General features: G+C 36.3%; 1 protein-coding gene across 5 annotated transcripts in view; it reads left to right on the forward strand.

Annotated features, from left to right (window-relative positions):
• Positions 1-66: 66 nt before the first annotated feature.
• The window catches only part of APAF1 (apoptotic peptidase activating factor 1), an 85609-nt gene continuing 61554 nt past the window's right edge, over positions 67-24121 (forward strand). For 3 of the 5 annotated variants that reach the window (XM_081309983.1, XM_081309981.1, XM_081309984.1), the window contains exons 1-10: positions 67-571; positions 3188-3366; positions 3510-3699; positions 4288-4485; positions 12084-12267; positions 18580-18692; positions 18828-18959; positions 21182-21420; positions 21932-22099; positions 23294-23425. In XM_081309983.1, the coding sequence (XP_081166109.1) occupies positions 3229-3366; positions 3510-3699; positions 4288-4485; positions 12084-12267; positions 18580-18692; positions 18828-18959; positions 21182-21420; positions 21932-22099; positions 23294-23425 (1494 nt within the window). In that variant the 5' untranslated portion in view covers positions 67-571; positions 3188-3228. Of the gene's footprint in view, positions 572-3187; positions 3367-3509; positions 3700-4287; positions 4486-12083; positions 12268-18579; positions 18693-18827; positions 18960-21181; positions 21421-21931; positions 22100-23293; positions 23426-24121 lie in introns of those variants that run through there. The other 2 variants (XM_081309982.1, XM_081309985.1) reach the window with 2 other exon arrangements.

Raw genomic sequence — 24121 nt, forward strand, 5'->3', positions numbered from 1 at the left:
GGAAACGCGCCGGGACGGGGGTGCGCGCGGCGCCCGCCCCGCGGACATTAGGGTGTGTGTATTTGCACGCGCGGGCACCCTATTTGGACTGGTCGGGCCGGGCGGGGTTTGACTGCTCAGCGGTCCTGAGGCGAAGAGGAGGCGGTAACTAGTGGACCCTAATGCTTTAGCCCGGGACAGAAGGGATAAGGGAGCCAGAGCGAGGGGCAGGGCTGCAGGCGACCCGCAAGGATTTGAAGTAGCCGCGGCGAACGGCGCCAGGGTCCCGAAAGGTGCGACTCCAGCCCGAGGGAAGAGCGACAGCTCTAGTGGCCGTCCTCCCTTTGTGTCTCCGGGCAGGGTCCGCCCGCGGGCGGGGCTTGCGGGGGTCGGGCCACTGGGTGACACCCCCTCCGGGGGCCCACGGATCTTCCTCACTCCGGGTTGCGGTGGCTCTGGTGAAGACCTCCCCGGGCTTAGGTCGCGGGGAACCTGCGCCCCGCGCCCCCATTCCCCGTCGGAAGTCGGGGTTATAGTACTCCGCCACTGACCTGCACTCGTGCAGTCTGACCCGGCAGGGCTGCTCCTCCCGGTAAGACCTCTGCACAAAGGTTTGGCTAAGTTTACCTCCCTGCTTTTCTCCCGGAACCAGGTTCTTTGGGGGTTCTCTAGGCGATTTCCAGGGACTGAGGATTTAGGGACATGGAATATTTGATAACAGTTCTGCTTCTGTACCAGGAAGAGAAATTATCTAACGAGGAAGTAGTAAACTATTAGCATTTTCCTGGGTGAATTTAGCATTTACTTTGTATTTTACATCTATGAAGATTTTTGGCTTTTGCATTTTGATGTGTTTACAAAAGATGGGACACTTTGAGAATTTGTTCATCTTTCAATTTGTGCAAAGTTTTAAGAAGTATTTAAAACTCATATCTGTAAGTTTAATAGGGCTGGGTAAAACTGGAAGTTAGTTTGAAATTGCTAAGAGTATTTATGAACCTGAAAGTTCACTTTTGTTCTGTGATATCAAATTTTATTACTATAAATTGGAAAGTGTTTTATGTTTAACAAAACAGAAACGTTAACATTTTGAAAATATGACAGTCTTGATTCTGATCCTAACTTTTTTTTAATCAGTAAGTTTCATGCCAGTTCTGGGCATTTTGTGAACAAACATGGGCAAATGCCCTGTTTCCCTATTTTTTGCAAGTACTACATTTGGTGACTTTTCAAGAAATATGATCATTTTCAAAGCTTAATAGTATTTGTTCCTCTTCTGTGCTCTCCAAATTACTTGTGTTTATATCTAGTCTTACATTTAGGACATTCACATTCTAATTATCTCTTTTTCTTCTACTAGATTGTGAATTCCTTCAGGTACATGACTTAATCTTCTCTGTAGTCTCAGTGCTTGGCACATGGGAGAGGCCGTAAATGTGTATTGAATGATTAATGTCCCCATTTAGACATTCTCAATATAATACATTGGATGTTTTAAAAACTTTCACACTTTCTGAACTGGGTTTTATTCTCGTGGAAAAAAATTGCATTGTATTTAAAATGAAGTTGGTATAATCGATCAAAGTATGTTTCTGTAAAGAACATTCTTTCTTTGTTACCTCTTAATCCAAGAAATGATATCAGAGGGTATTTCCTGATGCTTTGTGAGAAGTGTGTTTACTAATGAAGACCTAGAGCTGACAACAACTTTGAGAACTAATACTCAATTCCAACAATGCTGTGTTCAGTCTTACGTTGGATAAAGAAAACAAAAAACTTTTAAGCATTAAGGACCTCACTGTTTTATAAAATCTTAATTATTAGTTTATTTAATTAAAAAAAGTTTTTTGAGACAGGGTCCTGTTAGTTGTTGAGACTGGACTTGAACATTTGATCTTCCTGTCCAAGTAACTGGTATTACAGGCATGTTCCACCATGCCCAGTGCCAATATCTTAATTAAAAAAAAAAAAAAAAAGTATTGTAGAAATGATTTGTATTGAAAAAAAATTTAGATAATATAGAAGAATATAAAAAAGAAAGGGAGGAAAATCTCTAATCTTGCTACTCAATAGCCCAAACATTTGGATGAAAAACTTCTAAACTTCTCCCTGTATAATTATATTATCCCAATACATGTTTTGTGTTTTTTGGGATTATATTTCTATTTTTCAATCAGCAGTGTATCAGGAATATCATTCCATGTCAATACACAGAGATAATGTGTTTTATAATTTGAAATGGCTGTATCATATACTTATTTATATGCATCTTAATTTTCTTATAAGAATCTGCATTCAGAATGATTGACATTGAGGTTGTGTTCACTTTTTTCCCCTCACCTAAACATTCTCCACTAAATTAAAATTTTTTTTTTTTTTTGTAGTTGTAGCTGGATACAATACCTTTATTTTATTTATTTATCTTTATGTGGTGCTGAGGATTGAACCCAGGGCCTCACACATGCTAGGCAAGTGTTCTACCATTGAGCTACAACCTAACCCCATCTCCATTAAATCTTTTTTTTAAAAAATATTTATTTTTTAGTTTTAGGTGGACACAACATCTTTATTTTATTTTTATGTGGTGCTGAGAGTCGAACCCAGTGCCTCACACATGCTAGGCAAGCACGCTACCACTTGAGCCACATCCTCAGCTCCTCCATTAAATCTTTTTTTTTTTTTTTAATTTTTTAATATTTATTTATTTATTTTTAGTTTTCTTTGTTTATATGTGGTGCTGAGGATCAAACCTGGGCCCACGCATGCCAGGCCGAGTGCGCTACCGCTTGAGCCACATCCCCAGCCCTCCATTAAATCTTTTTGTGGATATTTTTGCATAAATTTGTGTGACCATCTCTTTGAGTTAGACTCCTAGAAGTAGGATTTCCAGGTTAAAGATAATGCCTATTTTATTTTATTTTTTTAAATACAGGACTTCCTTATTATCTCTTTAATAAGGATTTTTTTTTTTTTAGAGAGAGAGAGAGAGAGAGAATTTTAATATTTATGTTTTAGTTTTCAGCGAACACAACATCTTTGTTTGTATGTGGTGCTGAGGATCGCACCTGGGCCGCACGCATGCCAGGCGAGCGCGCTACCACTTGAGCCACATCCCCAGCCCTTATTTATATTTCTTGATAATTTCTGGAGGTTATGTATCTATTCTATATTTATTTTCTTGACAAATATTTTGGTATTTTGCCTGTAGCTCATGGTTGACAGTGCAGAGAGAGAAAACTTTGAGGGACAATGGATGCAAAAGCTCGAAATTGTCTACTTCAACATAGAGAAGCTCTGGAAAAGGACATTAAAACATCCTACATCATGGATCACATGATTAGTGATGGAGTTTTAACAGTGTCAGAAGAGGAAAAAGTAAAAAATCAGGTAAAGCCCTTTGAAGCAATCTGTGCTTTCTTAAAAATTTTTAGAATTTAAGAAATTTTGGAACTTTTCATGGGTCTTTCTACTCATTTATGTTGCAGACATATTCATTGCTATATACTAAACTACTTATTTTTTTTTTTTAGCCCACACAACATCAACGAGCAGCTATGCTAATTAAATTGATACTTAAAAAAGACAATTATTCCTATATATCATTCTACAATGCTCTACTACATGAAGGATATAAAGATCTTGCTGCCCTTCTTCATAGTGGCATTCCCGTGCTTTCATCTTCCAGTGGCAAAGATTCAAATGGTGGAATAACTTCATATGGTTTGTACCTTTGATACCTTCTGTCATATTTCTATGATGATGGCTACTACATTTCTTCATGTTTATCTGTAATCTGAAAAATATGATCAGTTCACTGAAAAATGCATATGAAAAAATTGTAGTGATATTTTCAATTTAGATATTTCGATGTTAACACGTTTTCTTCTCAGGGAGCTATTTGTTGCTGAGATCATATGCAGGCCCTAATTTTTAGAGTTAACCAGACTTTCTAGAGGCCCTTATTTAAGTTCTTTTCTACGTCTCTGTGTTTGTAGAGTTTATAGGAAAGAATAGCATTCCACCTTTCCCAGTCTCTAGTATGAGACACAGACTGGAGAGTCAGAGAGTCATAGGGTGTATTAGGCAGGTATTGATAGACAATTCCATTGTTTGTAGTCATCTTGAAGGATACATGTTTACTTTTTATCTCCATGTTCTGAGAAATCAGAAAGTTGAAGTTAATATGCTAGTCATTTTCTTTTGAAAATTCTGAGGCTAAGACCTTGGTTTGCTCTTTTTAATTTTTTGTGGTATTATGTAAATAGCCACTTCAAAGTTATATTCATGCATACTTGTTTTGGATTTCAGTAAGGACAGTGCTGTGTGAAGGTGGAGTACCACAAAGGCCAGTTGTTTTTGTTACTAGAAAGAAGCTGGTGAATGCAATTCAACAGAAACTCTTCAAATTGAATGGCGACCCAGGATGGGTCACCATTTATGGAATGGCAGGCTGTGGGAAGTCTGTATTAGCTGCAGAAGCTGTTCGAGATCATTCACTCTTAGAAGGTAAGTTTTGACCTCTGTGTTGGTGGCTAAGAAGATAATTCTTTAGGCATTCTATTAGTTTTCTGTTGCTGCTGGTAATAAATTACCATAAATTTAGTGGCTTAAAACAAAATTTATTATCTTATAGTTCTGGAGTTTTTTTTTTTTTTTTTTTTGTTTTTTAACTAGGCTATAATCAAAGTGTCAACAGGGGGGTCTTCCTTCTTTCACTTGAAGGCTCTTGGAGATAATTTTTTCCCTTGCAATTTTCCCCTTGTGGAGGAGTCTTGCATTCCTTGACTCATGATCTTTTCCTTAAGACCGGCAGTGCATACATAGTATCTTCATACTCCTCCCCATCTTTGTTTCTGTCACACACTTTCTTTTCTGATGTGGCACCACATAAAAAATATTAAAAATATTAAAATATTAAAAATAAATAAATAAATAAAAATTCTTAGTATCTTTTCTGTGTGTAAGCCCCAAGAAGAAAACCTGGGACTTGACTGTAGCAGTCAATGGGTGTTCGCAGGTGGGCTGAGACTGGCAGTTTTAGGCACAGGTCATCCAAAAAGAAGGTATAGTCTGTATAACTGAGGAATTCACTCATAATCTAGTAGGATAACCAGACATACAATCAATTATGATTATGTGATAAATTAGAAGAAAATATAAGGCTTAAAGTTAGAACAAAGGAAGGGAACATTAACTCTCTGGGGGAAATAGGTAGATAGCACAGGTTTCCTCAACAAGGTGATATTTTAGCTGGAGTTTGGAGAAAAAAATAGAAGTTTACCAGGTAGATGAGCTAGGGATGGGAGAGTAGGGAAAGGAGGAAGGGTAGTTGGTGGTTACTGGATGGGGAGGGCATCCTGGGCAGAGGAAGGTTTCAGGCATGCTTGTAGATGTGAGTCTGGTAAGTTCTGAGGATATTCATCAGGAATAGTCCTAGAGCTTCCTCAGTGTTCGGTTGTGAACTCTTCTAGGGAAATTCAAAGATAGTTCCTGATTTCTTATAGTTAAACTTTTTCTTTCTTTTGCATATGATACATAATTAGCAGTTAAGACTGATAAATTGAATGGAATAAGAAGTATTTAAAAATCTGAATCTAAGAGATTTGGAAAGATGGATGTTAGGGCATATCTGTTGTACACATAAGACTTTAGTTTATAACTTCATAGGCTGCTTTGTTAGTAGCATTTATTATACTCTTGTCAGAAGAATGCCCAATTCCCAATCCTTGATTTTTTTCCTTCTGTCATTATAGAGAAATTTTTTGGGACTTAGCCCCTTGCAAGTCTCAGATTCAAGTGTCTGTCTGCCTATCTATCTATCTATCTATCTATCTATCTATCTATCTATCAATCAGTCATCTATCTGTTTTTGGTACTGGGGATTGAATCCAGGGCATTTAACCACTGAACCACATTTTTGATCCTGATCATTTTTTTTTGTTGTTGTTGTTTTTTTTTGTACTAGGGATTGAATCCGGGGGCATTTAACCACTGAGCCATTTCCTCAGCCCCCCATGTCTTTTTCTTCGTATTTTATTTAGAGACAGGGTCTCACTGAGTTGCTGAGGCTGGCTTTGAACTCGCAATTCTCCTGTCTCAGCTTCCTGAGCCACTAGGATTACCGGCATGCACCACTGCTCCCTGCCCCATTTTATCTTTTATTTTGAGACAGAGTCTCACTAAGTTGCTTAGGGCCTCATTAAGTTGCTGAGGCTGGCCTTGAACTTGCAATCCTCTAGTTTCAGCTTCCTGAAGTGCTGGGATTTATAGATGTGTGCCACCATGCCTAGCTAGGAAATATTTTTTAACCTCTACTGCAAAGTTGATCACTGAGGATATTTCAGCATAAAATTAGCTTAAGTTCCTTTAGTGTGAAGAAATAAGTTTTTATTTCAATATTATGAACTTTTAAAAAATGTGTATTTATAATATACTAATTTATAGGATTAAAAGAATACCCCCATTTAAATTATATTGTGATGAATTTTCAATTTTAAGGATTAAAGTTGAACATAAGTTTATGGAATTAGATGACTCAGGAATCATATTGTATAAATTGTTATCTTATAATAGAGATTAACCATTTTGTTGAGAAAATCCCAGATATATTAATAGCTGTCCAGTACATGTAAATTTAATTCATTTCCCTCATATATTTTTGTGAGATCTCAAGTTCAGTTTGTGTTTCCACCCCAGGGTATGGGGGCTCCTTTAGTTCATGGTTAATTTTTTTTTTTAATGTCTTTGCGACCATAGCCTCTTACTGTATTTATTTATTTATTTCCTTTTCAAAATTCCCATTTTCATTTTTTCCCTGTCCCTTTTTGTATTAGAAATAATAGAATCCCAGTATATTTAATATATGTTTTTAATAAATACCTGTGTATTGTACATGCTTTTATAAAATGCCTATGTTGTTTGTATGTGGATATTTTAAATTTGCGTAAATGTTATGGTGTTATTTTATTGTGTTTCTTATCTCCCACAACATTGTTGAGATTTATTCTTGTTGCCGAATATACAAGTTATTTGTTACACCTGATTGCTATGAACATATTTTACTATCCATTCCCCTAATATGGTAATTTAATATGTACATTGTCTCCAACTCTCTGTTGCTCCAGCAAAGCTGGGTTGAATCTTTAAAAGAGTATTTTTAGTGTATATTTCTAGAAGAGTTGCTAAATTAAATGATGGGATATACCAACATCAAATTTGGTTGTTCTGCAGTTTGTGTTTCCACCAGCAGGGTATGGGGGCTCCAAGAGCCTTACTTTCCCAGTGACAGTGTAGTCCAACTTTATAATTTTTAAAAGGCTGGCTGATGTAAAGTTATATCTTTCAATTTGCATTTCTCTTATAACTCAAGTTTGAATATTTTTTTATAAGCTTGTTAGTGTTTTAGGTTTTCTTTTATAGATTTTGTTTATATCAGTTGTATACTTTTTTATTGGGATTTCCATCTGTTGCTTTTCAGGAGTTTCTTGTGTGTTCTCAATGTTAGACTTCCTGGTTTTTGACTTTGTAAATACCTTATTCTAACTTATTCTCTGTATTCACTTTGTCCTGGATGCTCTTAAAGAAGAGAAGTTTTTAATTCCAAAATAGTCAAATTAATAATTTTTTTTGCATTCTAATTTGTACTTTCCAAGTTTTGCTTATATCATCCTGTATCAGCCTCATATATCAGCCTCACCATTTATATTGAACTCTTCAATCTCTTGAGTTTGCTTTTGTATGTTTGGTAGTTCAAGAGTAGATGCTTTCTGGAGCTGTGTAGGTAGCTGAGTGCTTGTCTAGCCCATGCAAGGACCTGGATTCAATCCCCAGCACCACAAATGAACAAAAAGAGATGCTTTCTCAAAGATAGATTTTACTCTCTTGAGATTACTTCCATTCTAAACTATAGGAATTTGGATTTTTGCCATTAATTATAATGTAAAACCTTTTATTTTAAAAAGTATAGACAATGAGAAAGGTTACATACTTGTTAAAACTGGTTTCTATGGAAATTTTGTTATCTTAGGGTGGTGATTGATATAAAAAATATTAAGTTCTTAGCTATTTATGCCTAGATATTTTTAAGTAACCCAAATTTTTTTCACAGTTCAACCCTGTATTTTTTTTATTTGTAGAGAAATTGTTGACATATCTTTAGACCATTTACTCTAAGCTTTTCTTTTCTTTTTTTAAAAATTATTTATTTGTTTTAATTAGTTACACATGACACTACAATGATCTTGAGATATCATACATTTGTACTCTAAGCTTTTCATATAGGCTGCCTACTTATTTGTTTCTGTCCTTCCCAGGATTTCCTTGATGCTATTAAATTGCTAACAGGAAAAACCTCATGTGAAAGTAGGATAGGATTTATTTTCTTAGATTAAAGGCAGTTTTTCTCAGAATAAATTTCTCTGAGTGAATTATAAGTAAACCCTCATTCAAGGCTAAATTGCTCCCTCTTGTGCCCATAGTTAAGATGTTTAGGTTCTTTCTGAAATGTGGAAATAATATCTCAACTCAGTATTTATTTATTTATTTTTAATTATTTTTTAAAATTTATATATGACAGCAGAATGCATTATAATTCTTATTACACATATGGAGCACAATTTTTCATGTCTCTGGTTGTATACAAAGTATATTCACACCAGTTTGTATCTTTATACATGTACTTTGGATAATAATGACCATCACATTCCATCCTCATTTCTAACCCCATGCCTCTTCCCTTCCCCTCTAACCTCTTTGTCTTATCTAGAGTTTGTCTATTCCTCCCATGCTCCCTCTCCGTACCTCACTATGAATCAGCCTCTTTATATCAGAGAAAACATTTGACATTTGTTTTTTGGGGATTGGCTAACTTCACTTAGCATTATCTTCTCTAACTTCATCCATTTACGTGCAAATGCCATGATTTTATTCTCTTTTATTGCTGAGTAATATTCCATTGTGTATATATGCTGCATTTTTTTTTATCCATTCATCTATTGAAGGGCATCTAGGTTAGTTCCACAGTTTAGCTATTGTGGATTATGCTGCTATAAACATTGATGTAGCTGTGTCCCTGTAATATGCTAATTTTACCAAGGAGAGGGATAGCTAGATCAAATGGTGGTTCTATTCCCAATTTTGCAAGAAATCTCTATACTACTTTCCATATTGGCTGCACCAATTTGCAGTCCCACCAGCAGTGTATGAGTGCATCTTTTCCTCCACATCCTTGCCAACACTTATTGTTGTTTATCTTCATAATGGCTGCCATTCTGACTGGAGTGAGATGAAATCTTAGAGTGGTTTTGGTTTGCATTTCTTTGGAAATGTTGGTCACTTGATCTGTTTTTCTTTTTCACATAAGAAGTTTGAATTTTATTTTTAGTTCAGTAGCAAACAATTGAAAGGTTTTGAGCAGAGTATTTTTTAAAAGATCTTTCTGGTTTCTGTGAGGAAAGGGGAGAATTTAGGTAATAAGAGCAGAGGCAGAAGAACCAGTTGGTTCAACTGAGAGAAGAAAGGGACTTGGACTCAGGTATATGCAGTTGACTTGGAGCACAGTGATTGGATTGGGGATGTCTTAGATCCAGAAATGTTAGGGGTGATGATGGGGTGATGAAGGAAGGCTGACAGGAAGTCCACGGCTGCAGGGAACGCAAGATGGCAGCAGGGGAGTGAGATTCTGTTTACCTTTCTTTGTAAAGCTTGTAGTGTTTTTTTGTTTTTGTTTCTATTTTTATTTGTGCATGTATTGATAATGCCCTGTTTAGTTTTAAATTTAGGAGAGAAAGGCTTTTAACCTAAGCATTATTAAGTCCTTAAATTAAAATGTGAGTTTACTGGGCTGGGGATGTGGCTCAAGTGGTAGCGCGCTCGCCTGGCATGCGTGCGGCCCGGGTTCGATCCTCAGCACCACATTACAAACAAAGATGTTGTGTCTACCGAAAAACTAAAAAATAAATATTAAAAAATTCTCTCTCTCTCTTTTTTTTTTTTTTTGAAAGTTTTTTTTTAGAGAGAGAGAGAATTTTTCTAATATTTATTTTTTAGTTTTTGGCAGACACAACATCTTTGTATGTGGTGCTGAGGATCGAACCCGGGCCGCACGCATGCCAGGTGAGCGTGCTACCGCTTGAGCCACATCCCCAGCCCTCTCTCTCTCTCTTTAAAAAAAAAAAAATGTGAGTTTACTAGGTAGCTGCATCAACACGCTGAGATTTTAAAGCACAGAAGCTTTCTCCAAAGGTTTTTGTATGATTACATTTTTAGAATAGTGATTTATTTTTATACCTAATTATTTGTGAATACCAATAAATAAATTGCCCTTGGATGTAATTTATGTTTTTGTTTTTTTCTTTTTCTTATATTTTTATGATCATGTAATAGAAATCTTTATGGTTAATGTCACTTATCAGTGATCTAATACTACTGTTCACCATATTTTGGACATAGAGATTCCTCATATATACATATAATATATTTGTGTATTTTTATTTATTTATTTTTAAATTTTAATATTTATTTTTTAGTTTTCAGCAGACACAATATCTTTGTATGTGGTGCTGAGGATCGAACCCCGGCCACGCGAATGCCAGGAGAGCGTGCTACTGCCTGAGCCACATCCCCAGCCATATTTTGTGTATTTTTAAAAAACATTTATTTTTTAGTTGTAGGTGAATACAATACCTTTATTTTATTTTTATATGGTACTAAGGGTCGAACCCGGTGCCTCACATGCTAGATGAGCGCACTACCTCTGAGCCACAACCCCAGCCTTTATTTGTGTATTTTTTTAACCTGTGAGAAGCCAATTAAGTCTGAAGGCTACACTTTAGAGTCTTCATACATATGTTTGAAAATACACATGTAAAGATACATATGTAAATAAAGATGTGGTTTAATGAACAATACTGATGGTAACAGTAATAATAATAATGACTATTCTTGTAAGTGCTTACTAGTTCAGAGCTTAATTAATCTTAATTAATCTCAGATTTATAACACCAGTAATCCTGTTTGTTATAATCCTTTACAATTAACAGCAGTTTCAATGCTTTATGTTGTTAATTTCTCACAGCAACTCTGAAATAGCTGGACTAGAGTATAAGAAATGAGAGTTAAGTGACTGTGGTTACTAACGATTGCATAGCTAGTAAACAGTAGAGCCATACTTGAACTTAACTTTAAAAGTTTGTATAAGAGAACCATAATGAATAACTTATGTGTTCCTGGACATCAGTGTTGTTGTTTTTTTTTTAATATTTATTTTTTTAGTTATAGGTGGATGTAATATCTTTATTTTTAAGTGGTGCTGAGGATCGAACCCAGTGCCTCATGCATTGGTAGGCAAGAGCTCTCTCTACCTTTGAGCCACAACCCTAGCCCACATTAGTGGTTCTTAATCTGAGTGATTTTGTTGTCCAGGGAACATTTGACAGTGTTTAAAGGCAGTTTGGGCTCTTAGTACTTCTAAGGGGGAATTCTACTGGCACCCAAAGGGATAGAAACCAGGATGGCTGTTGATCTTCCTGTAATGCACATGAATGTCCCTTACAACAAAGAATTATTCAGCCCCAAACATCAAGAGTGTTGAGGCTGAAAAATGGTGTTATACCATGATTACTGATGATATAGACCAAAGATAGCAAAAGTTTGCTTGATGAGATTTCCTGATAATCAGTAAAAGATTTCCTCCAAGCCTCAGTTTATTTAGATCTTAAATTTCTTTTTAGATTCAAACTTTAAAACTCAATAATAGCCTATCAAAATTTATAGCCTGTAGCCAGCTATTCAGGAGGCTGAGGCAGGAGGGTCACAAGTTCAAGGCCATCTTGGGCAATTTAATGAGACCCTGTCTCAAAATAAAAAAAATTAAAATTAAAAAAGGGCTGGGGATGTAGCTTACTGGTAGACACTTGCTTATCATGCACAAGTCCCTGGGTTCAGTCCCCAGTACTGCAAAGAAAAAATAAAAAAAAAAAAACCTGAATTAAAGAAGGTAAAGATTCAAGATTGGAGAATGGAGTAAATCTGTTGCTTAATAGTAAAGCTATCAAAGGGGGATTGCTGTTTAAAGGCTTTCAGTTTATTATTCTTTTCCTCATTAGGTTGTTTCCCAGGGGGTGTTCATTGGGTTTCAGTTGGAAAACAAGACAAATCTGGGCTTCTGATAAAACTACAGAATCTTTGCACACGGTTGGATCAGGATGAGAGTTTCCCCCAGAGGCTTCCACTTAACATTGAAGAGGCAAAAGACCGTCTCCGCATTCTAATGCTGCGCAAACACCCAAGGTACAGGTGGTCAAATGTAGTAGGTGTTTTAGACTTACCTGCTAACATCTTGAAGACATCATGCCTTTTTTTTCTGTTGAGGGACTAAGAAAGAGCCATTACTTTCTTGCTTTCTCTTTCTTATTTTATTTTTGGTACCGGGGATTGAAACTGGGGTCGTTAGCCATTGAGACACATCCCAGCCCATTTTATATTTTATTTACAGACAGAATCTTACTAAATTGCTTAAGGCATCACTAAATTGATGAAGCTGGCTTTGAATTTGCGATCCTCCTGTCTCAGCCTTCCAAGCTGCTGGGATTACAGGCATGCTACACTGCGCTCAATTTTTTCTTATTATTAAAAAAAAAAGTAACTGGTACTTGGCTTAAAATTGCCACTTTCCTCTTTTGCATCCTATTTAATCACATTAGCTCATGTGTCCATTGTAGGTTCTTGATAAATTTTATATAGGTGAGTTAGCGAGTGGTCTTTGCTAGAAAGTCCAAGAAAGTACTTTGCTAGAAAGTACTTTGAATCAATTGTTTCTAATGGATTGACAGAACAGGGTGTGGACCTTGCTTTATTTAAACACACACACACACACACACACACACACACACACACACACACAAGGGAGGGACAGTTTTTAATGGGTTATTTTATTGGGTTGTCTTAGTTTTTGGAGGTGTTTGTTCTTTCAATAATGAATTTATTCAATAACTGTCATTATAGTTATAGAACACAAGGCTCAGAATGAATAGTAGTAGCAGGGGCAGAATGCCTGTAGTGTCTCTTGGCTTCATGGGAGCCAAGCTACACTAGTGGGCCCAGATGAGGTGCTCATCAGTGTCTGAGGGATACAGGGTACCTTCTTGTGATCTTGAGGGCTTGACTTGCCCAAAGGCTGCCCAGCTGCTTCTTATGGCCATAGCAGGCTTAGCTGCTCAGGGAAATCTGTTTGGTTGCTTCTTACGTTAAGTTATGGGTAAGATAGTCTTAATGTAGGCAGCAACAGAGCTGCTGTCTCCCTTTTGGCTAATGAAAACTGTGAATAGTTCATAGCAGTGCCTAGCACACCTGGATCTACTGGAGGAGTTCCTGTGTTGCCCTTGGAAAAAACTGACAGGTACCCAGCCTCTGCTGCAGTGCCAACTGTACCTCACCTGTATGAGCCTATCAGACTGGCCTAGGTAATGCGTGGAAACTGATGAGCACCCCCCACACCCATACCTGGGCACTCCATGCCATGGCTGCTGGTGAATCTACCCCACCTAATAGAGCTGTATGCCAGCTGATGGAGTAATCCCATAAATTCCTGCAGCCTAGGATCACTAAGATACCCTCAAGCATCACCTACATTGAGTAAAGCTGAAGCCACATAGACACTGTACTCTGTGTCCACATGGAACCAAATACGACATAGCCTACGCAATTGACACTGTAGGACACACTTTTAGGAGAGTCTTTTACTTTGAAAACCATTACAAGCAATTGATCCACCAGCTGTATAAATATCAATGTAGACATAAGCATGAAAAAGCAAGGTAACATGCTGCCTCCAAAGGAACGCCATGACTCTTTAGTAATAGATCCCAAAGAAAAGGAAATCAACCAATAAGTGAAAATGAATTCAGGATGGTTTTAAGAAAACTTATTGAGATATGAGAATACAAACAGAAAGTTCAGGGAAATTAAGAAGATAGTTCATGATCTAAGTGAGAAATGTAGCAAAGAGCTAGAAAACTTCAAGAACCAAACAAAAGAAATCAAAGAGCTAAAGAACTTAATACATTTTAAATTCTTAAAATAAAAAAATACAGGTAAAACCTTCAAAAGCAAACTGTGTCAAGTAGAAGGAAGAATTTCTGACTTTGAAGGATTTTTTTTTTTTTTTTAGATGTTGTCTCACTAGTGCCTAGGCTGGCCTTGAATTCATGGGCACAAGTGATTCTTCCATCTCAGCATCCTGGGTAGCTAGGACTACAAGCATGTATCCACCATACCTGGATAAAGCAGGTCTTTTGGACTAACTCAATCAAAGAAAAAAAAAAATCCCCGTAAGACTTATGGGACACCATTAAGTGACATTAAATGAGCAAATATTCAAACGTTTTTAGTATGGAAGAAGAATAAAGGGGAAATACAAAACCCATTTAATGAAATAATTGCTGAAAACTTGTTAAAACCTGGGAAAGATATAAACATTCAAGTCCAGAAAGCTCAAAGGACCCCTAAATACTTCTTTGACCAAAAATGATTTGATCAAAAATGATCCTCTCTCAGGCATATTATAGTTAGACTATCAAAAACAGGGATTTTTTTCCTCCAGTGGTACTGAGAATTTGACTCAGGGTCTTGGGCATGCCAGGCAAGTACTCTACCATAGAGCTAGCTATACCATGAGCCCCACAAAGAATTCTTAAAGAAGCAAGAGAAAAGTGTAAATTCACATAGAAGGGAATCCTCATTAGACTAACAGCAAACTTCTGAGCTGAAACCTTACAGACCAGGAGAGATTGGAACTATATATTCAGAGTCCTGGGGAAAAGAAAAATCCTGTCAATCAAGAGTACTTTGCCCAGGAAACTTATCCTTCAGAAATTAAGAACAAATAGGGCTGGGGATGTGGCTCAAGCGGTAGCGTGCTCACCTGCATGCGTGCGGCCCGGGTTTGATCCTCAGCACCACATACAAACAAAGATGTTGTGTCCGCCAAAAACTAAAAAATAATAAATATTAAAAAAAAAGAACAAATAAAGTCTTAAGGTAAGCTGAGAAATTCATCAGCATTAGACTGGGTCTATAAGAAATGCTTAAGTGAGTCCTCCACTGTAGTAAAAAGTCTTCCAACAAAAAAAAAGCTCAGGACTGGATGGGTTCACTGCTCAATATTAGCACATCTTTAAAGAAATGAGACCAATTATATTCTCAAACTATTTTAAAGAATTCAAAGGGAGGGAACCCTTCCAAATTCCTTCCGAGACTAGAATTACCTGGATACCAAAACTAGACAAGAACATATCCTTAAAGAAAACTACAGACCAGTATCCCTGATGAACATAGATGCAGAATTTCTCAACAAAATCCTAGCAAACAGAATCCCCCAACACATTAAAAAGATTATACACCATAATCAAATGGGATTCATCCTAGGAATGCAAGGATAATTCATACACAAATCAATAAATATAACATATTACATTAACAGAATGAAGGACAAAAACTATATGATCATCTCAATAGATACTTAAAGCATTAAATAAAACAGTATTACCTTCACTATCAAAGTCCTCACCAAGGTAAGCATAGAAGGAACCTACATCAATACAATACAGCTTATATGAGACAAGTCCACAGTCAATATACTGAATGGGAAAATCTGAAATTTTTTCCATTAAGAATAGGAACATGACTAGGATGTCTATTTTCACTGCTTTTATTCAACATAGAGTTGGAAATATTAGAGCAATAAGGTAAGAGAAAGAAAACAAGGGCATTCAAATAGGAAAGACAACATTGTAGAAATCATTCACTTCCTTGGTTCAATTTATTCCTAGACTTATTTTTTATTTTCATTTAATGTGTATTCTTTTAGTTGTAGGTGGACACAATCCCTTTGTTTTATTTATTTATACTGAGGATTGAACCCCAGTGCCTTGCATGTGCTAGTTGAGTGCTCTACCGCTGAGCCACAACCCCAGCCCTCCTTTATTTTTATGTGATGCTGAGGATCAAACCCAGTGCCTCACACATGTCAGGCAAATGCTCTACCACTGAGCCAGCCACAGCCTCAGTCTCCTAGGGTTTTTTAAATAGCTATTGTGAATGGAAATTCTTTCTTGATTTCTCTCAGAAATTTTGTATATATTTGGTATGTAAAGTTGCTACTGATGAGCCAATTGTGTCTAATAAAGAAAATCCTAAGGATTCTACCCAAATGCTATTAGAATTGATATATGAATTCAGTAAGGCTTCAGGATACAGAATCAACATACAAAAATCAACTTTTTATTTTATTATTTTTTTCTTTTCTTCAATACTAAGGATTGAACTTATTGTCATCTATCATGGAGCTACATCCCCCGCCCTTTTTGATTTATTTTTTGTTTTGAGACAGGGTCTCACTCCATTGCTCAGGCTGGCCTCAAACTTGTGATTTTCCTGCTTTAGTCTCCTGAGTAGTTGGGATTATAGGTGTGTACCACCACACCTGGCTAATCATTTATAAGTAGATTAAAAAGTTAATATTAAAGTATATTAAGGAATAGTGGTTACCAGAACCTGGGAAGGGTGTGTATATGTGTGTGTGTGTGTGTGTGTGTGTGTGTATCAATCAGTCTGGAAGAAGAGGATGGAGAGAGGATGTTTAAGGAGTACAGAAATACAATTGGATAGGACAATTAACTTCTAATACTCTATAGCATAGTAGTATAAGTATGGTTGATGACAATTCATTTTATCTTTTCAAATACCTAGTAGAGAAGATTTTGAATGTTCCCAACACAAAGAAATGATAAATGAGCTGATGGATATGCTAATTACTCTGATCTGATTATTACACATTGTATATACATATTGAATTGTCACACCATACTCTATAATTGTGTACAATTATTTTATATCAGTTAAAATAAAAAAATCAACATAACCTGAGATTCAGTAAACAATTTGCTTTCTGTGACCTAGCAGCCAGTTTTGAACAAGTTCACTTAACAAGCATTGAGTGTTGTGCCAGGTTCAGAGTCAAATGCTCCAAGTGCAATGCTGAGCAAAACATGCCTTGGGAGTGGGATAGTATACTAGATGAGAATTAATAGTGGCTTTAAACTTTTCTTTCTTTCTTTATTTTTTGTGGCACTGTGGATGGAACCCAGGCTGTTGCACATGTCAGGTAAACAGTAGTGCTGATGGATACCTCAGGCCCCCATGAATGTATTTTGGGAATGCAGTATATTTTCACATATGCTGAGTATTGCAGATTTTCAAATTGGTAGGGATTATAAGGTGAAAGGAGAATTTTTCGGAAAAGTCTGCTGCATGATTCTTATGCAACCCCACTAGAAAGGGAAGCCTCTCTTTTCTTCTTCCTTCCTTCACCTCAATATCCCTCTATCATCTTCTCACCCTGATAGTCATTAATCATCTACTTTCTAGGAGGAAGTAGGACTGAGATTACTAGCTACTCACACTTTAATTGTTTGGTAATTTTTTCCTTGTTCTGCTTCCCTTCTTTGCAAAACTAAAAGTGACCTCTGTTTAGGAAAGCATTTTAGTAACCATTGTCAGATGTATGAGGTCATGGAAAGTCAATCATTATCTTTTTCTCTGAGCATCGTTTGGTTTATGCTTTTGCAGTTTTCCAACCTATGTGTGTACCCTGTTTTTTTTTTTTTTTTGGTAGTTTATAGTAGTATGCTGTGCAGATAAAAATGCTAGTGTATAATTTTGTCATCAGGTTTTAGTTATATTTTTTTCCCTATCTTTCTTGTGAGTTTTAAAAAGGTTTTGGAGCTGAGTGTGATGGTGCACGCCTGTAATCCCAACAGTTTGGGAGGCTGAGGTGGGAGGATCATGAGTTCAAAGCCACCCTCAGCAACTTAGGGAGGCCTTAAGCAACTCAGTGAGACCCTGTCTCTAAAATAAAATATAAAAAAAGGGATGTGGCTGTGTGGTTTAGCTCAATCCCTGGTACCAAACAAACAAACAAAAAGTTTTTGGAGAGATCAGTTATGAATTGGCATAGAAGTTCTTTGTTATTCTAGATAAGCAAATTGATTTCTTTGAAAAAACTCACTAGTATGCCAAATGAAAAGTAATATTTTTGCTAGAGCTTTCTATTACCTTGGAACACATGAAATTGTGAGTGTTACAGGTAGAGTATGGTCACATAGTATCATTATTATGTAATTCATTCTGATGTTAACCTATTAGTTCTTGTTTGATTTTAAATTGTATACTTAAAGACCAAATTGGGAAAATCCTATTACTTTGATAGTACTTTTTAGGCACTCAATAAGAGATGACTGACTGAATTAATTGCTAATACTTATATGGCATACAGTCTTCTTTTTGTAGGACACTGATTTTAATATGTTCTAATCTGAGGTATGAGGAAAGGGAAGCCTATTTTTTTTCCTTATTTGAATTAGCATATTGAGAAAGGAGCATAGCAAATAATGGAAGAAGAATCATAAACTAGCCATCTATTCTTTTTTTTTTTCTTTTTTAAATCAGTAGGTTTTAACACATTTATGTGATTTTTTTTAAGGAAGCTTAAAATAAGTGTTGTTAGTGATTCGTTATGTTTATTTTTAATTTTTTAAAATTTAGGTCTCTGTTGATCTTGGATGACATTTGGGATTCTTGGGTTTTAAAAGCTTTTGACAATCAGTGTCAGATTCTTCTTACAACCAGAGACAAGAGTGTTACAGATTCAGTAATGGGTAAGGATTATTAACTTACTTTTAAATACCTTTATTAATAAAGGTACTAAATTAAAGGTATTCATTATTTAATTCAATTACACTGAAATATATGGCATACCAAATTACTTACTATGTCTTGCAATTTTGTTGCAGGTCCTAAATATGTAGTCCCTGTGGAGAGTGGCCTCGGAAAAGAAAAAGGACTTGAAATTTTATCCCTTTTTGTTAATATGAGAAAAGCAGATTTGCCAGAACAAGCTCATAGTATTATAAAAGAATGCAAAGGTATGGTTATTTATTTTGTGTATGAGGGTGATTATAGGGGTAATGATTCTCCTTTTGTAAATTCAGCTAATGAATGTGACAATTTAGCACATGAATATCCTTAAACTTTTCTAGAATATTTAGTATTTTAAGTCCTTCTCTGGTACGTTAAATGGATACACGATATGGTACTCCTTTAGTCATGAAAATAATATTTAACACTTATCCATAATATCTTATGGAGACTGCAATAGTGAGAAAAATGAAATGAAGACATGACATTTACTGTCAAAGAGTGAGAAATATAGTGAAAGTCAAATTTAAGAATTTCTTTGCTTGGGGTTTTATAAAAGTAAGTATTCAAATTTGATAAGTAAAAGCTGATATTGCCTTCTTAATTTGTACTTTCTTTTAATGAGTTTAAACTTTTTGCTTGTTCCGATTCAGTTTTTCTTCCTGTACTCTGATAAGAAAGATCACTTCTGACAACAGATGTATAGAGATTTTTCTCCATACACCAAGCAAGCAATCAAGTCTTCAGTATTCACCAACTAGCTAGCCACTAATTTAATTTAATCATGACACTGTCTCCCTGGAGACAGACTACCTCCTCTTTAGATGGCAGTTATAAGCTCCAAGATGTTTAACCTGTGTTTCTGACCCAGCGGCTATAAATCGAGGTTCTTGTCACCCCTCCTCAATCTCAGTCAATTTGCTTGAGCAGTTAACAGAACTCAAGGAAACATATTTATTGGTTTGTTACAAAGGATACAGACAAAGAGATCCACTGGGCAAGTTTTGAGGAAGGGGTACAGAGCTTCCATGCCGTCTCTAGTTCTGCTGCCCTTAGGAACCTCCATGTGTTCAGCTACCTGGTATTTGTCCAAACTAGGTCCTTTTGTATTTTTAATGGAAACTTTATTGCACAGGAAGGATTGAAGAATGGACAGCTGTGTAGAAAGGTGACTGGACAAAAAGAGTATGATCTAATGCTAATAAACTGAGAGGGGAAACCCAGCAAGGCCTGTTGATGCAGATTCTTCTTGTTTTCTCTGTGAAGCATTCCTGCCTTCTAGTATAGGGCAGAACCCCTTCTGAAATGGGGGTCTTATGATCTATAAGATCTATATTTCTTTACAGCCAGCTCCAAGAAAGAAAGGTAGAGATAGAGTTTCTAAGACCCACCTCAGGAAAGAGAAATTCTAGTTTCTGTGGCCTGTCTTTGGGAGAAAGTTAAGGAGCCAGGGACATTGGATAAAAACCAAAATATGTACATTATGATATCATGCTTGTTTATTGGATATTTGCATTTTAAGAAATTATCCATGTCTCACTTTTCTTTTGTGATATATATTAACATTTATTTTAAAATTCCCTATTGAAGCTATTAGCGCTTCATCATGTTTTTGCAAAGTTTCCCTCCAGTTTTTTATGTGCCTTTTAATTTTATTGTACTGTCTTTTCACATATAGAACTGAAAATTTTTTATAGTCAAATCAGAATCAAGATTATAGCCGGGTGCAGTGGCACACACTTATGATCCTAGCAGTTTAGGAGGCTGAGACAGGAGGATTGAGAGTTCAAAGTCGGCCTCAGCAAGAGTGAGGTGCTAAGCAACTCAGTGAGACTCTGTCTCTAAATGAAATACAAATTAGAGCTGGGGATGTGGCTCAGTGGTTGAGTGCCCCTGAATTCAATTCCTTGAAATCAAGATTATAATGGTTAACATAGTTTTTGCATTCTTTTTTGGTTGTAGGTGGACAGAATGCCTTTATTTTATTTGTTTATGTGGTGCTAAGGATTGAACCCATTGCCTCACACATGCAAACACTACACCACTAAGCTACAGCCCTAGTTCTGGTTAACATAGTTTTGAATCTTGTCCTTTTTATACATCTTGAACATTTTCCCATGGTATTAAGTAGCTTTTGAAAAAATTTACCAGTGGCACAATATTGTGATATACCTTTATTTATTCAACTATTTCTCTATTATTGAATATTTTTTACATTTTTAAAGATTTGTCACTATTATAAATTATGATGTGATGAGTATCCTTCAGTGATATCTTCTTTATTTCTGATGATTTTCTTAAAACAAATACCTAGAAGTAAAAGAGGAGTTAGATATATCTTTAAAACTTGGATAACATGCAGCAGGAATTGTTTCTTAAGACTAAGTTGTTCCTTAACTTAGTGGTGATTTTTAAAATAAGATGGTATTATTACAATTATGTTTTTTAGGTTCTCCTCTTGTGGTATCTTTAATTGGTGCACTTTTACGTGATTTTCCCAACCGGTGGGAATACTACCTCAGGCAACTACAGAACAAGCAGTTTAAGAGAATAAGGAAATCTTCATCTTATGATTATGAGGCTCTGGATGAAGCCATGTCTATAAGTGTTGAAATGCTCAGAGAAGACATTAAAGATTATTACACAGATCTTTCTATCCTTCAGAAGGATGTTAAGGTGCCTACAAAGGTAATACATAGACCAGCAATTCTCAGCATTGGATATTTATGATACAGTTCCAAGGACATTTGCAGGCATGTTGCAGAGGATAACGGAAGGATATGATTTACAGGACCAAGGTAGTGGGTGGGAGGAACACAAGTCCTCTACTCTTAGTCTCCGTTAAGGACTCTCTGTTGAGTGCATACCAGTCTGGTGAAGCTGGGGAAGCATCCAACATCTTTTTCTCTTTTCTATGTGGAGAATAGTTGGGCTTTTTATGAAATGGAGACATTCTTTTCTAGGGATATGAGATAACAGTTTTTTTTGTGTGTGTTAACACTTTTTCTTTTTTTTTCCCAACACTTTTTATTTATTTATTTATTTATTTATATGTGGTGCTAAGGATCGAACCCAGGGCCTCACACGTGCTAGGCAAGCACTCTACCGCTGAGACCCAGCCCCAGCACCCTTTAACACTTTTCTAAAGTCCTATTTGATATACTTCTACGGCACATTAAATACTTAAAATAATTCACAGGTATTATGTATTCTCTGGGACATGGAAACTGAAGAAGTTGAAGACATATTGCAGGAGTTTGTTAATAAGTCTCTCCTATTCTGTGATCGGAATGGAAAGTCGTTTCGTTATTATTTACATGATCTTCAAATAGATTTTCTTACAGAGAAGAATCGCAGCCAACTTCAGGTACTTGTATCTCTGTAAATTTTCAATTTTAAATATTTTTAATTTGAAATAATTTTAGACTTACAGAAAATTACAGAATAGTACCGAGAATTTCTATGTATTAAATCTTTCACCTATCTTCTCCTAATGTCAATATCTTATATAACCTTAACACTTTTTGTTGGGTACTGGAGATTGAACCTGTTGTGAAGGGCAAAAGGTGCGACTTATGCAGTCCAGGGGGAGAAATAAAGAATGTCTACACGCTTCTACCCTTTCCAATGTTTTATTCATTCAATCACTTAATATAATTTCACTCTATAGGTTCTGAATCAAGGAAATGACAATCCTTAATGCTAGGCACTGCGATAGACATACATCAATTCATCACAAACAATTCTAGATTAATTCTAAGCACTGCAAACACACTTAATTATGACAGGCTCATGACAGACATTCCCTCTACATGCTAAATTCAAGTGTCAGATCAAAAGTCTCAAGCTTTAAGCTTTAAGTCCAGCAGATACACACTCACTCAGACACTGGTGATCAGATTAGGAACCAAGGCAGGCTTCTCCTGGGGTGAAGCTGATGGCCAGTTGAGGAGGGGGTCATAGGGAGAAGTTGTGGTTCTGACCAGGGTTAAGATGTGGCTATAGAGTTTGAGAGCCATGACAGAAATGCAGAGGATCAGGTCAACAAGGAAATGTCTAGGTCCTCATTAGGCTGTCAGCCTGAGGGCATCATTGTTTGCTGGTTGAATGTCTGTTCATTTGCTCTATTATTTATACCAAATTTTGGGGTTTTGGACCCCCCTTTAATCCTTATCAGTTGCCAGCCGTCTCTCAGTGACATCATTTAACCTGGGGTTAAAAACACTGGTCTGGTTGTCTCTACTCTGATCTTTTTGCCTTTCTCTCTTATCTGGCACCTTTCCCTCTATCAGCAGGACAGTCTTCCAGTCTTCAGAGTTTATCAGGGTGGGGAGAAGTGACTTGTTAGTGCCTGAGGGCCATACTGGACAGTAAGGAGGTTAGTAGAATGAATCAGACATTATTACCCTATGTACATACAACTGGTGGGATTCTACAGCATGTATAACCAGAAGAATGAGAAATTATACTCCATTATGCCCCCAGAAATTACATTCTTAATAGTGTTAGAAGCTGGAGTTACTATTGCTTCTGTCCTCTGAAATGTGTACTTTTGTTTCAGGATCTACATAAGAAGATGATCACTCAGTTTCAGAGGTATCACCAGCTGCATACTCTTTCCCCAGATCAGGAGGACTGCATGTATTGGTACAACTTTCTGGCTTATCACATGGCTAGTGCCAATATGCACAAAGTAAGATGACATATTTGAAAATTCTTTTATCTTAATTTCCTTTCACTGTATGTGCTTCAAGTATTTTTTCTTCGTTTCTTTGTTTCTTTCTTTTTTTAAAATTTTTTTTAGTTGCAAATGGACACTATTTTTTATTTTATTTATTTATTTTATGTGGTGCTGCAGATCGAACCCAGTGCCCCACGCATGCGAGGCAGGCAATCAATCACTGAGCCACAACCCCAGCCCCTGGTTTATTTCTTAAAATATTGCTTTTTTTTTTTTTTTTCTTTTTGGTGTATGTGGAACTGAAGATGGCCTCACGCCTACTAGGCAAGTTCTTTGCCACTGAACTACATGCCCAGATTGAGATTGGAATTTTTATGTAGTTAAATGTACCACTTTTCCTTTTTTGTATTTTGCTTCAGTGTCATGTTTATAAATGTGTTTTGTCCTATGATTAGACATTTCTTAGTAAAAATAAGATCATAGCTTATGTAATTTTTTTTTTACTGTTTTTACCTGAACTGAAGTTATCTTACTTAGTAACTATAGTAAATGAACTACTTAAAAATTGATTTTCTTCTTCCTGGTAGTTTTCCTTTGTGGGCAGTAAGGATTTATTTTTAAGCTATAAGAAGCAATGGAGGCTGGATGTGACAGTGCACACCTGTAATCCCAGTTACTCAGGAGACTGAAGCAGGAGGATTGCAAGTT

The sequence above is a fragment of the Spermophilus citellus genome (genome assembly GCF_964194105.1).
Source record: "Spermophilus citellus genome assembly, chromosome: 10".
NCBI lineage: Eukaryota > Metazoa > Chordata > Mammalia > Rodentia > Sciuridae > Spermophilus > Spermophilus citellus.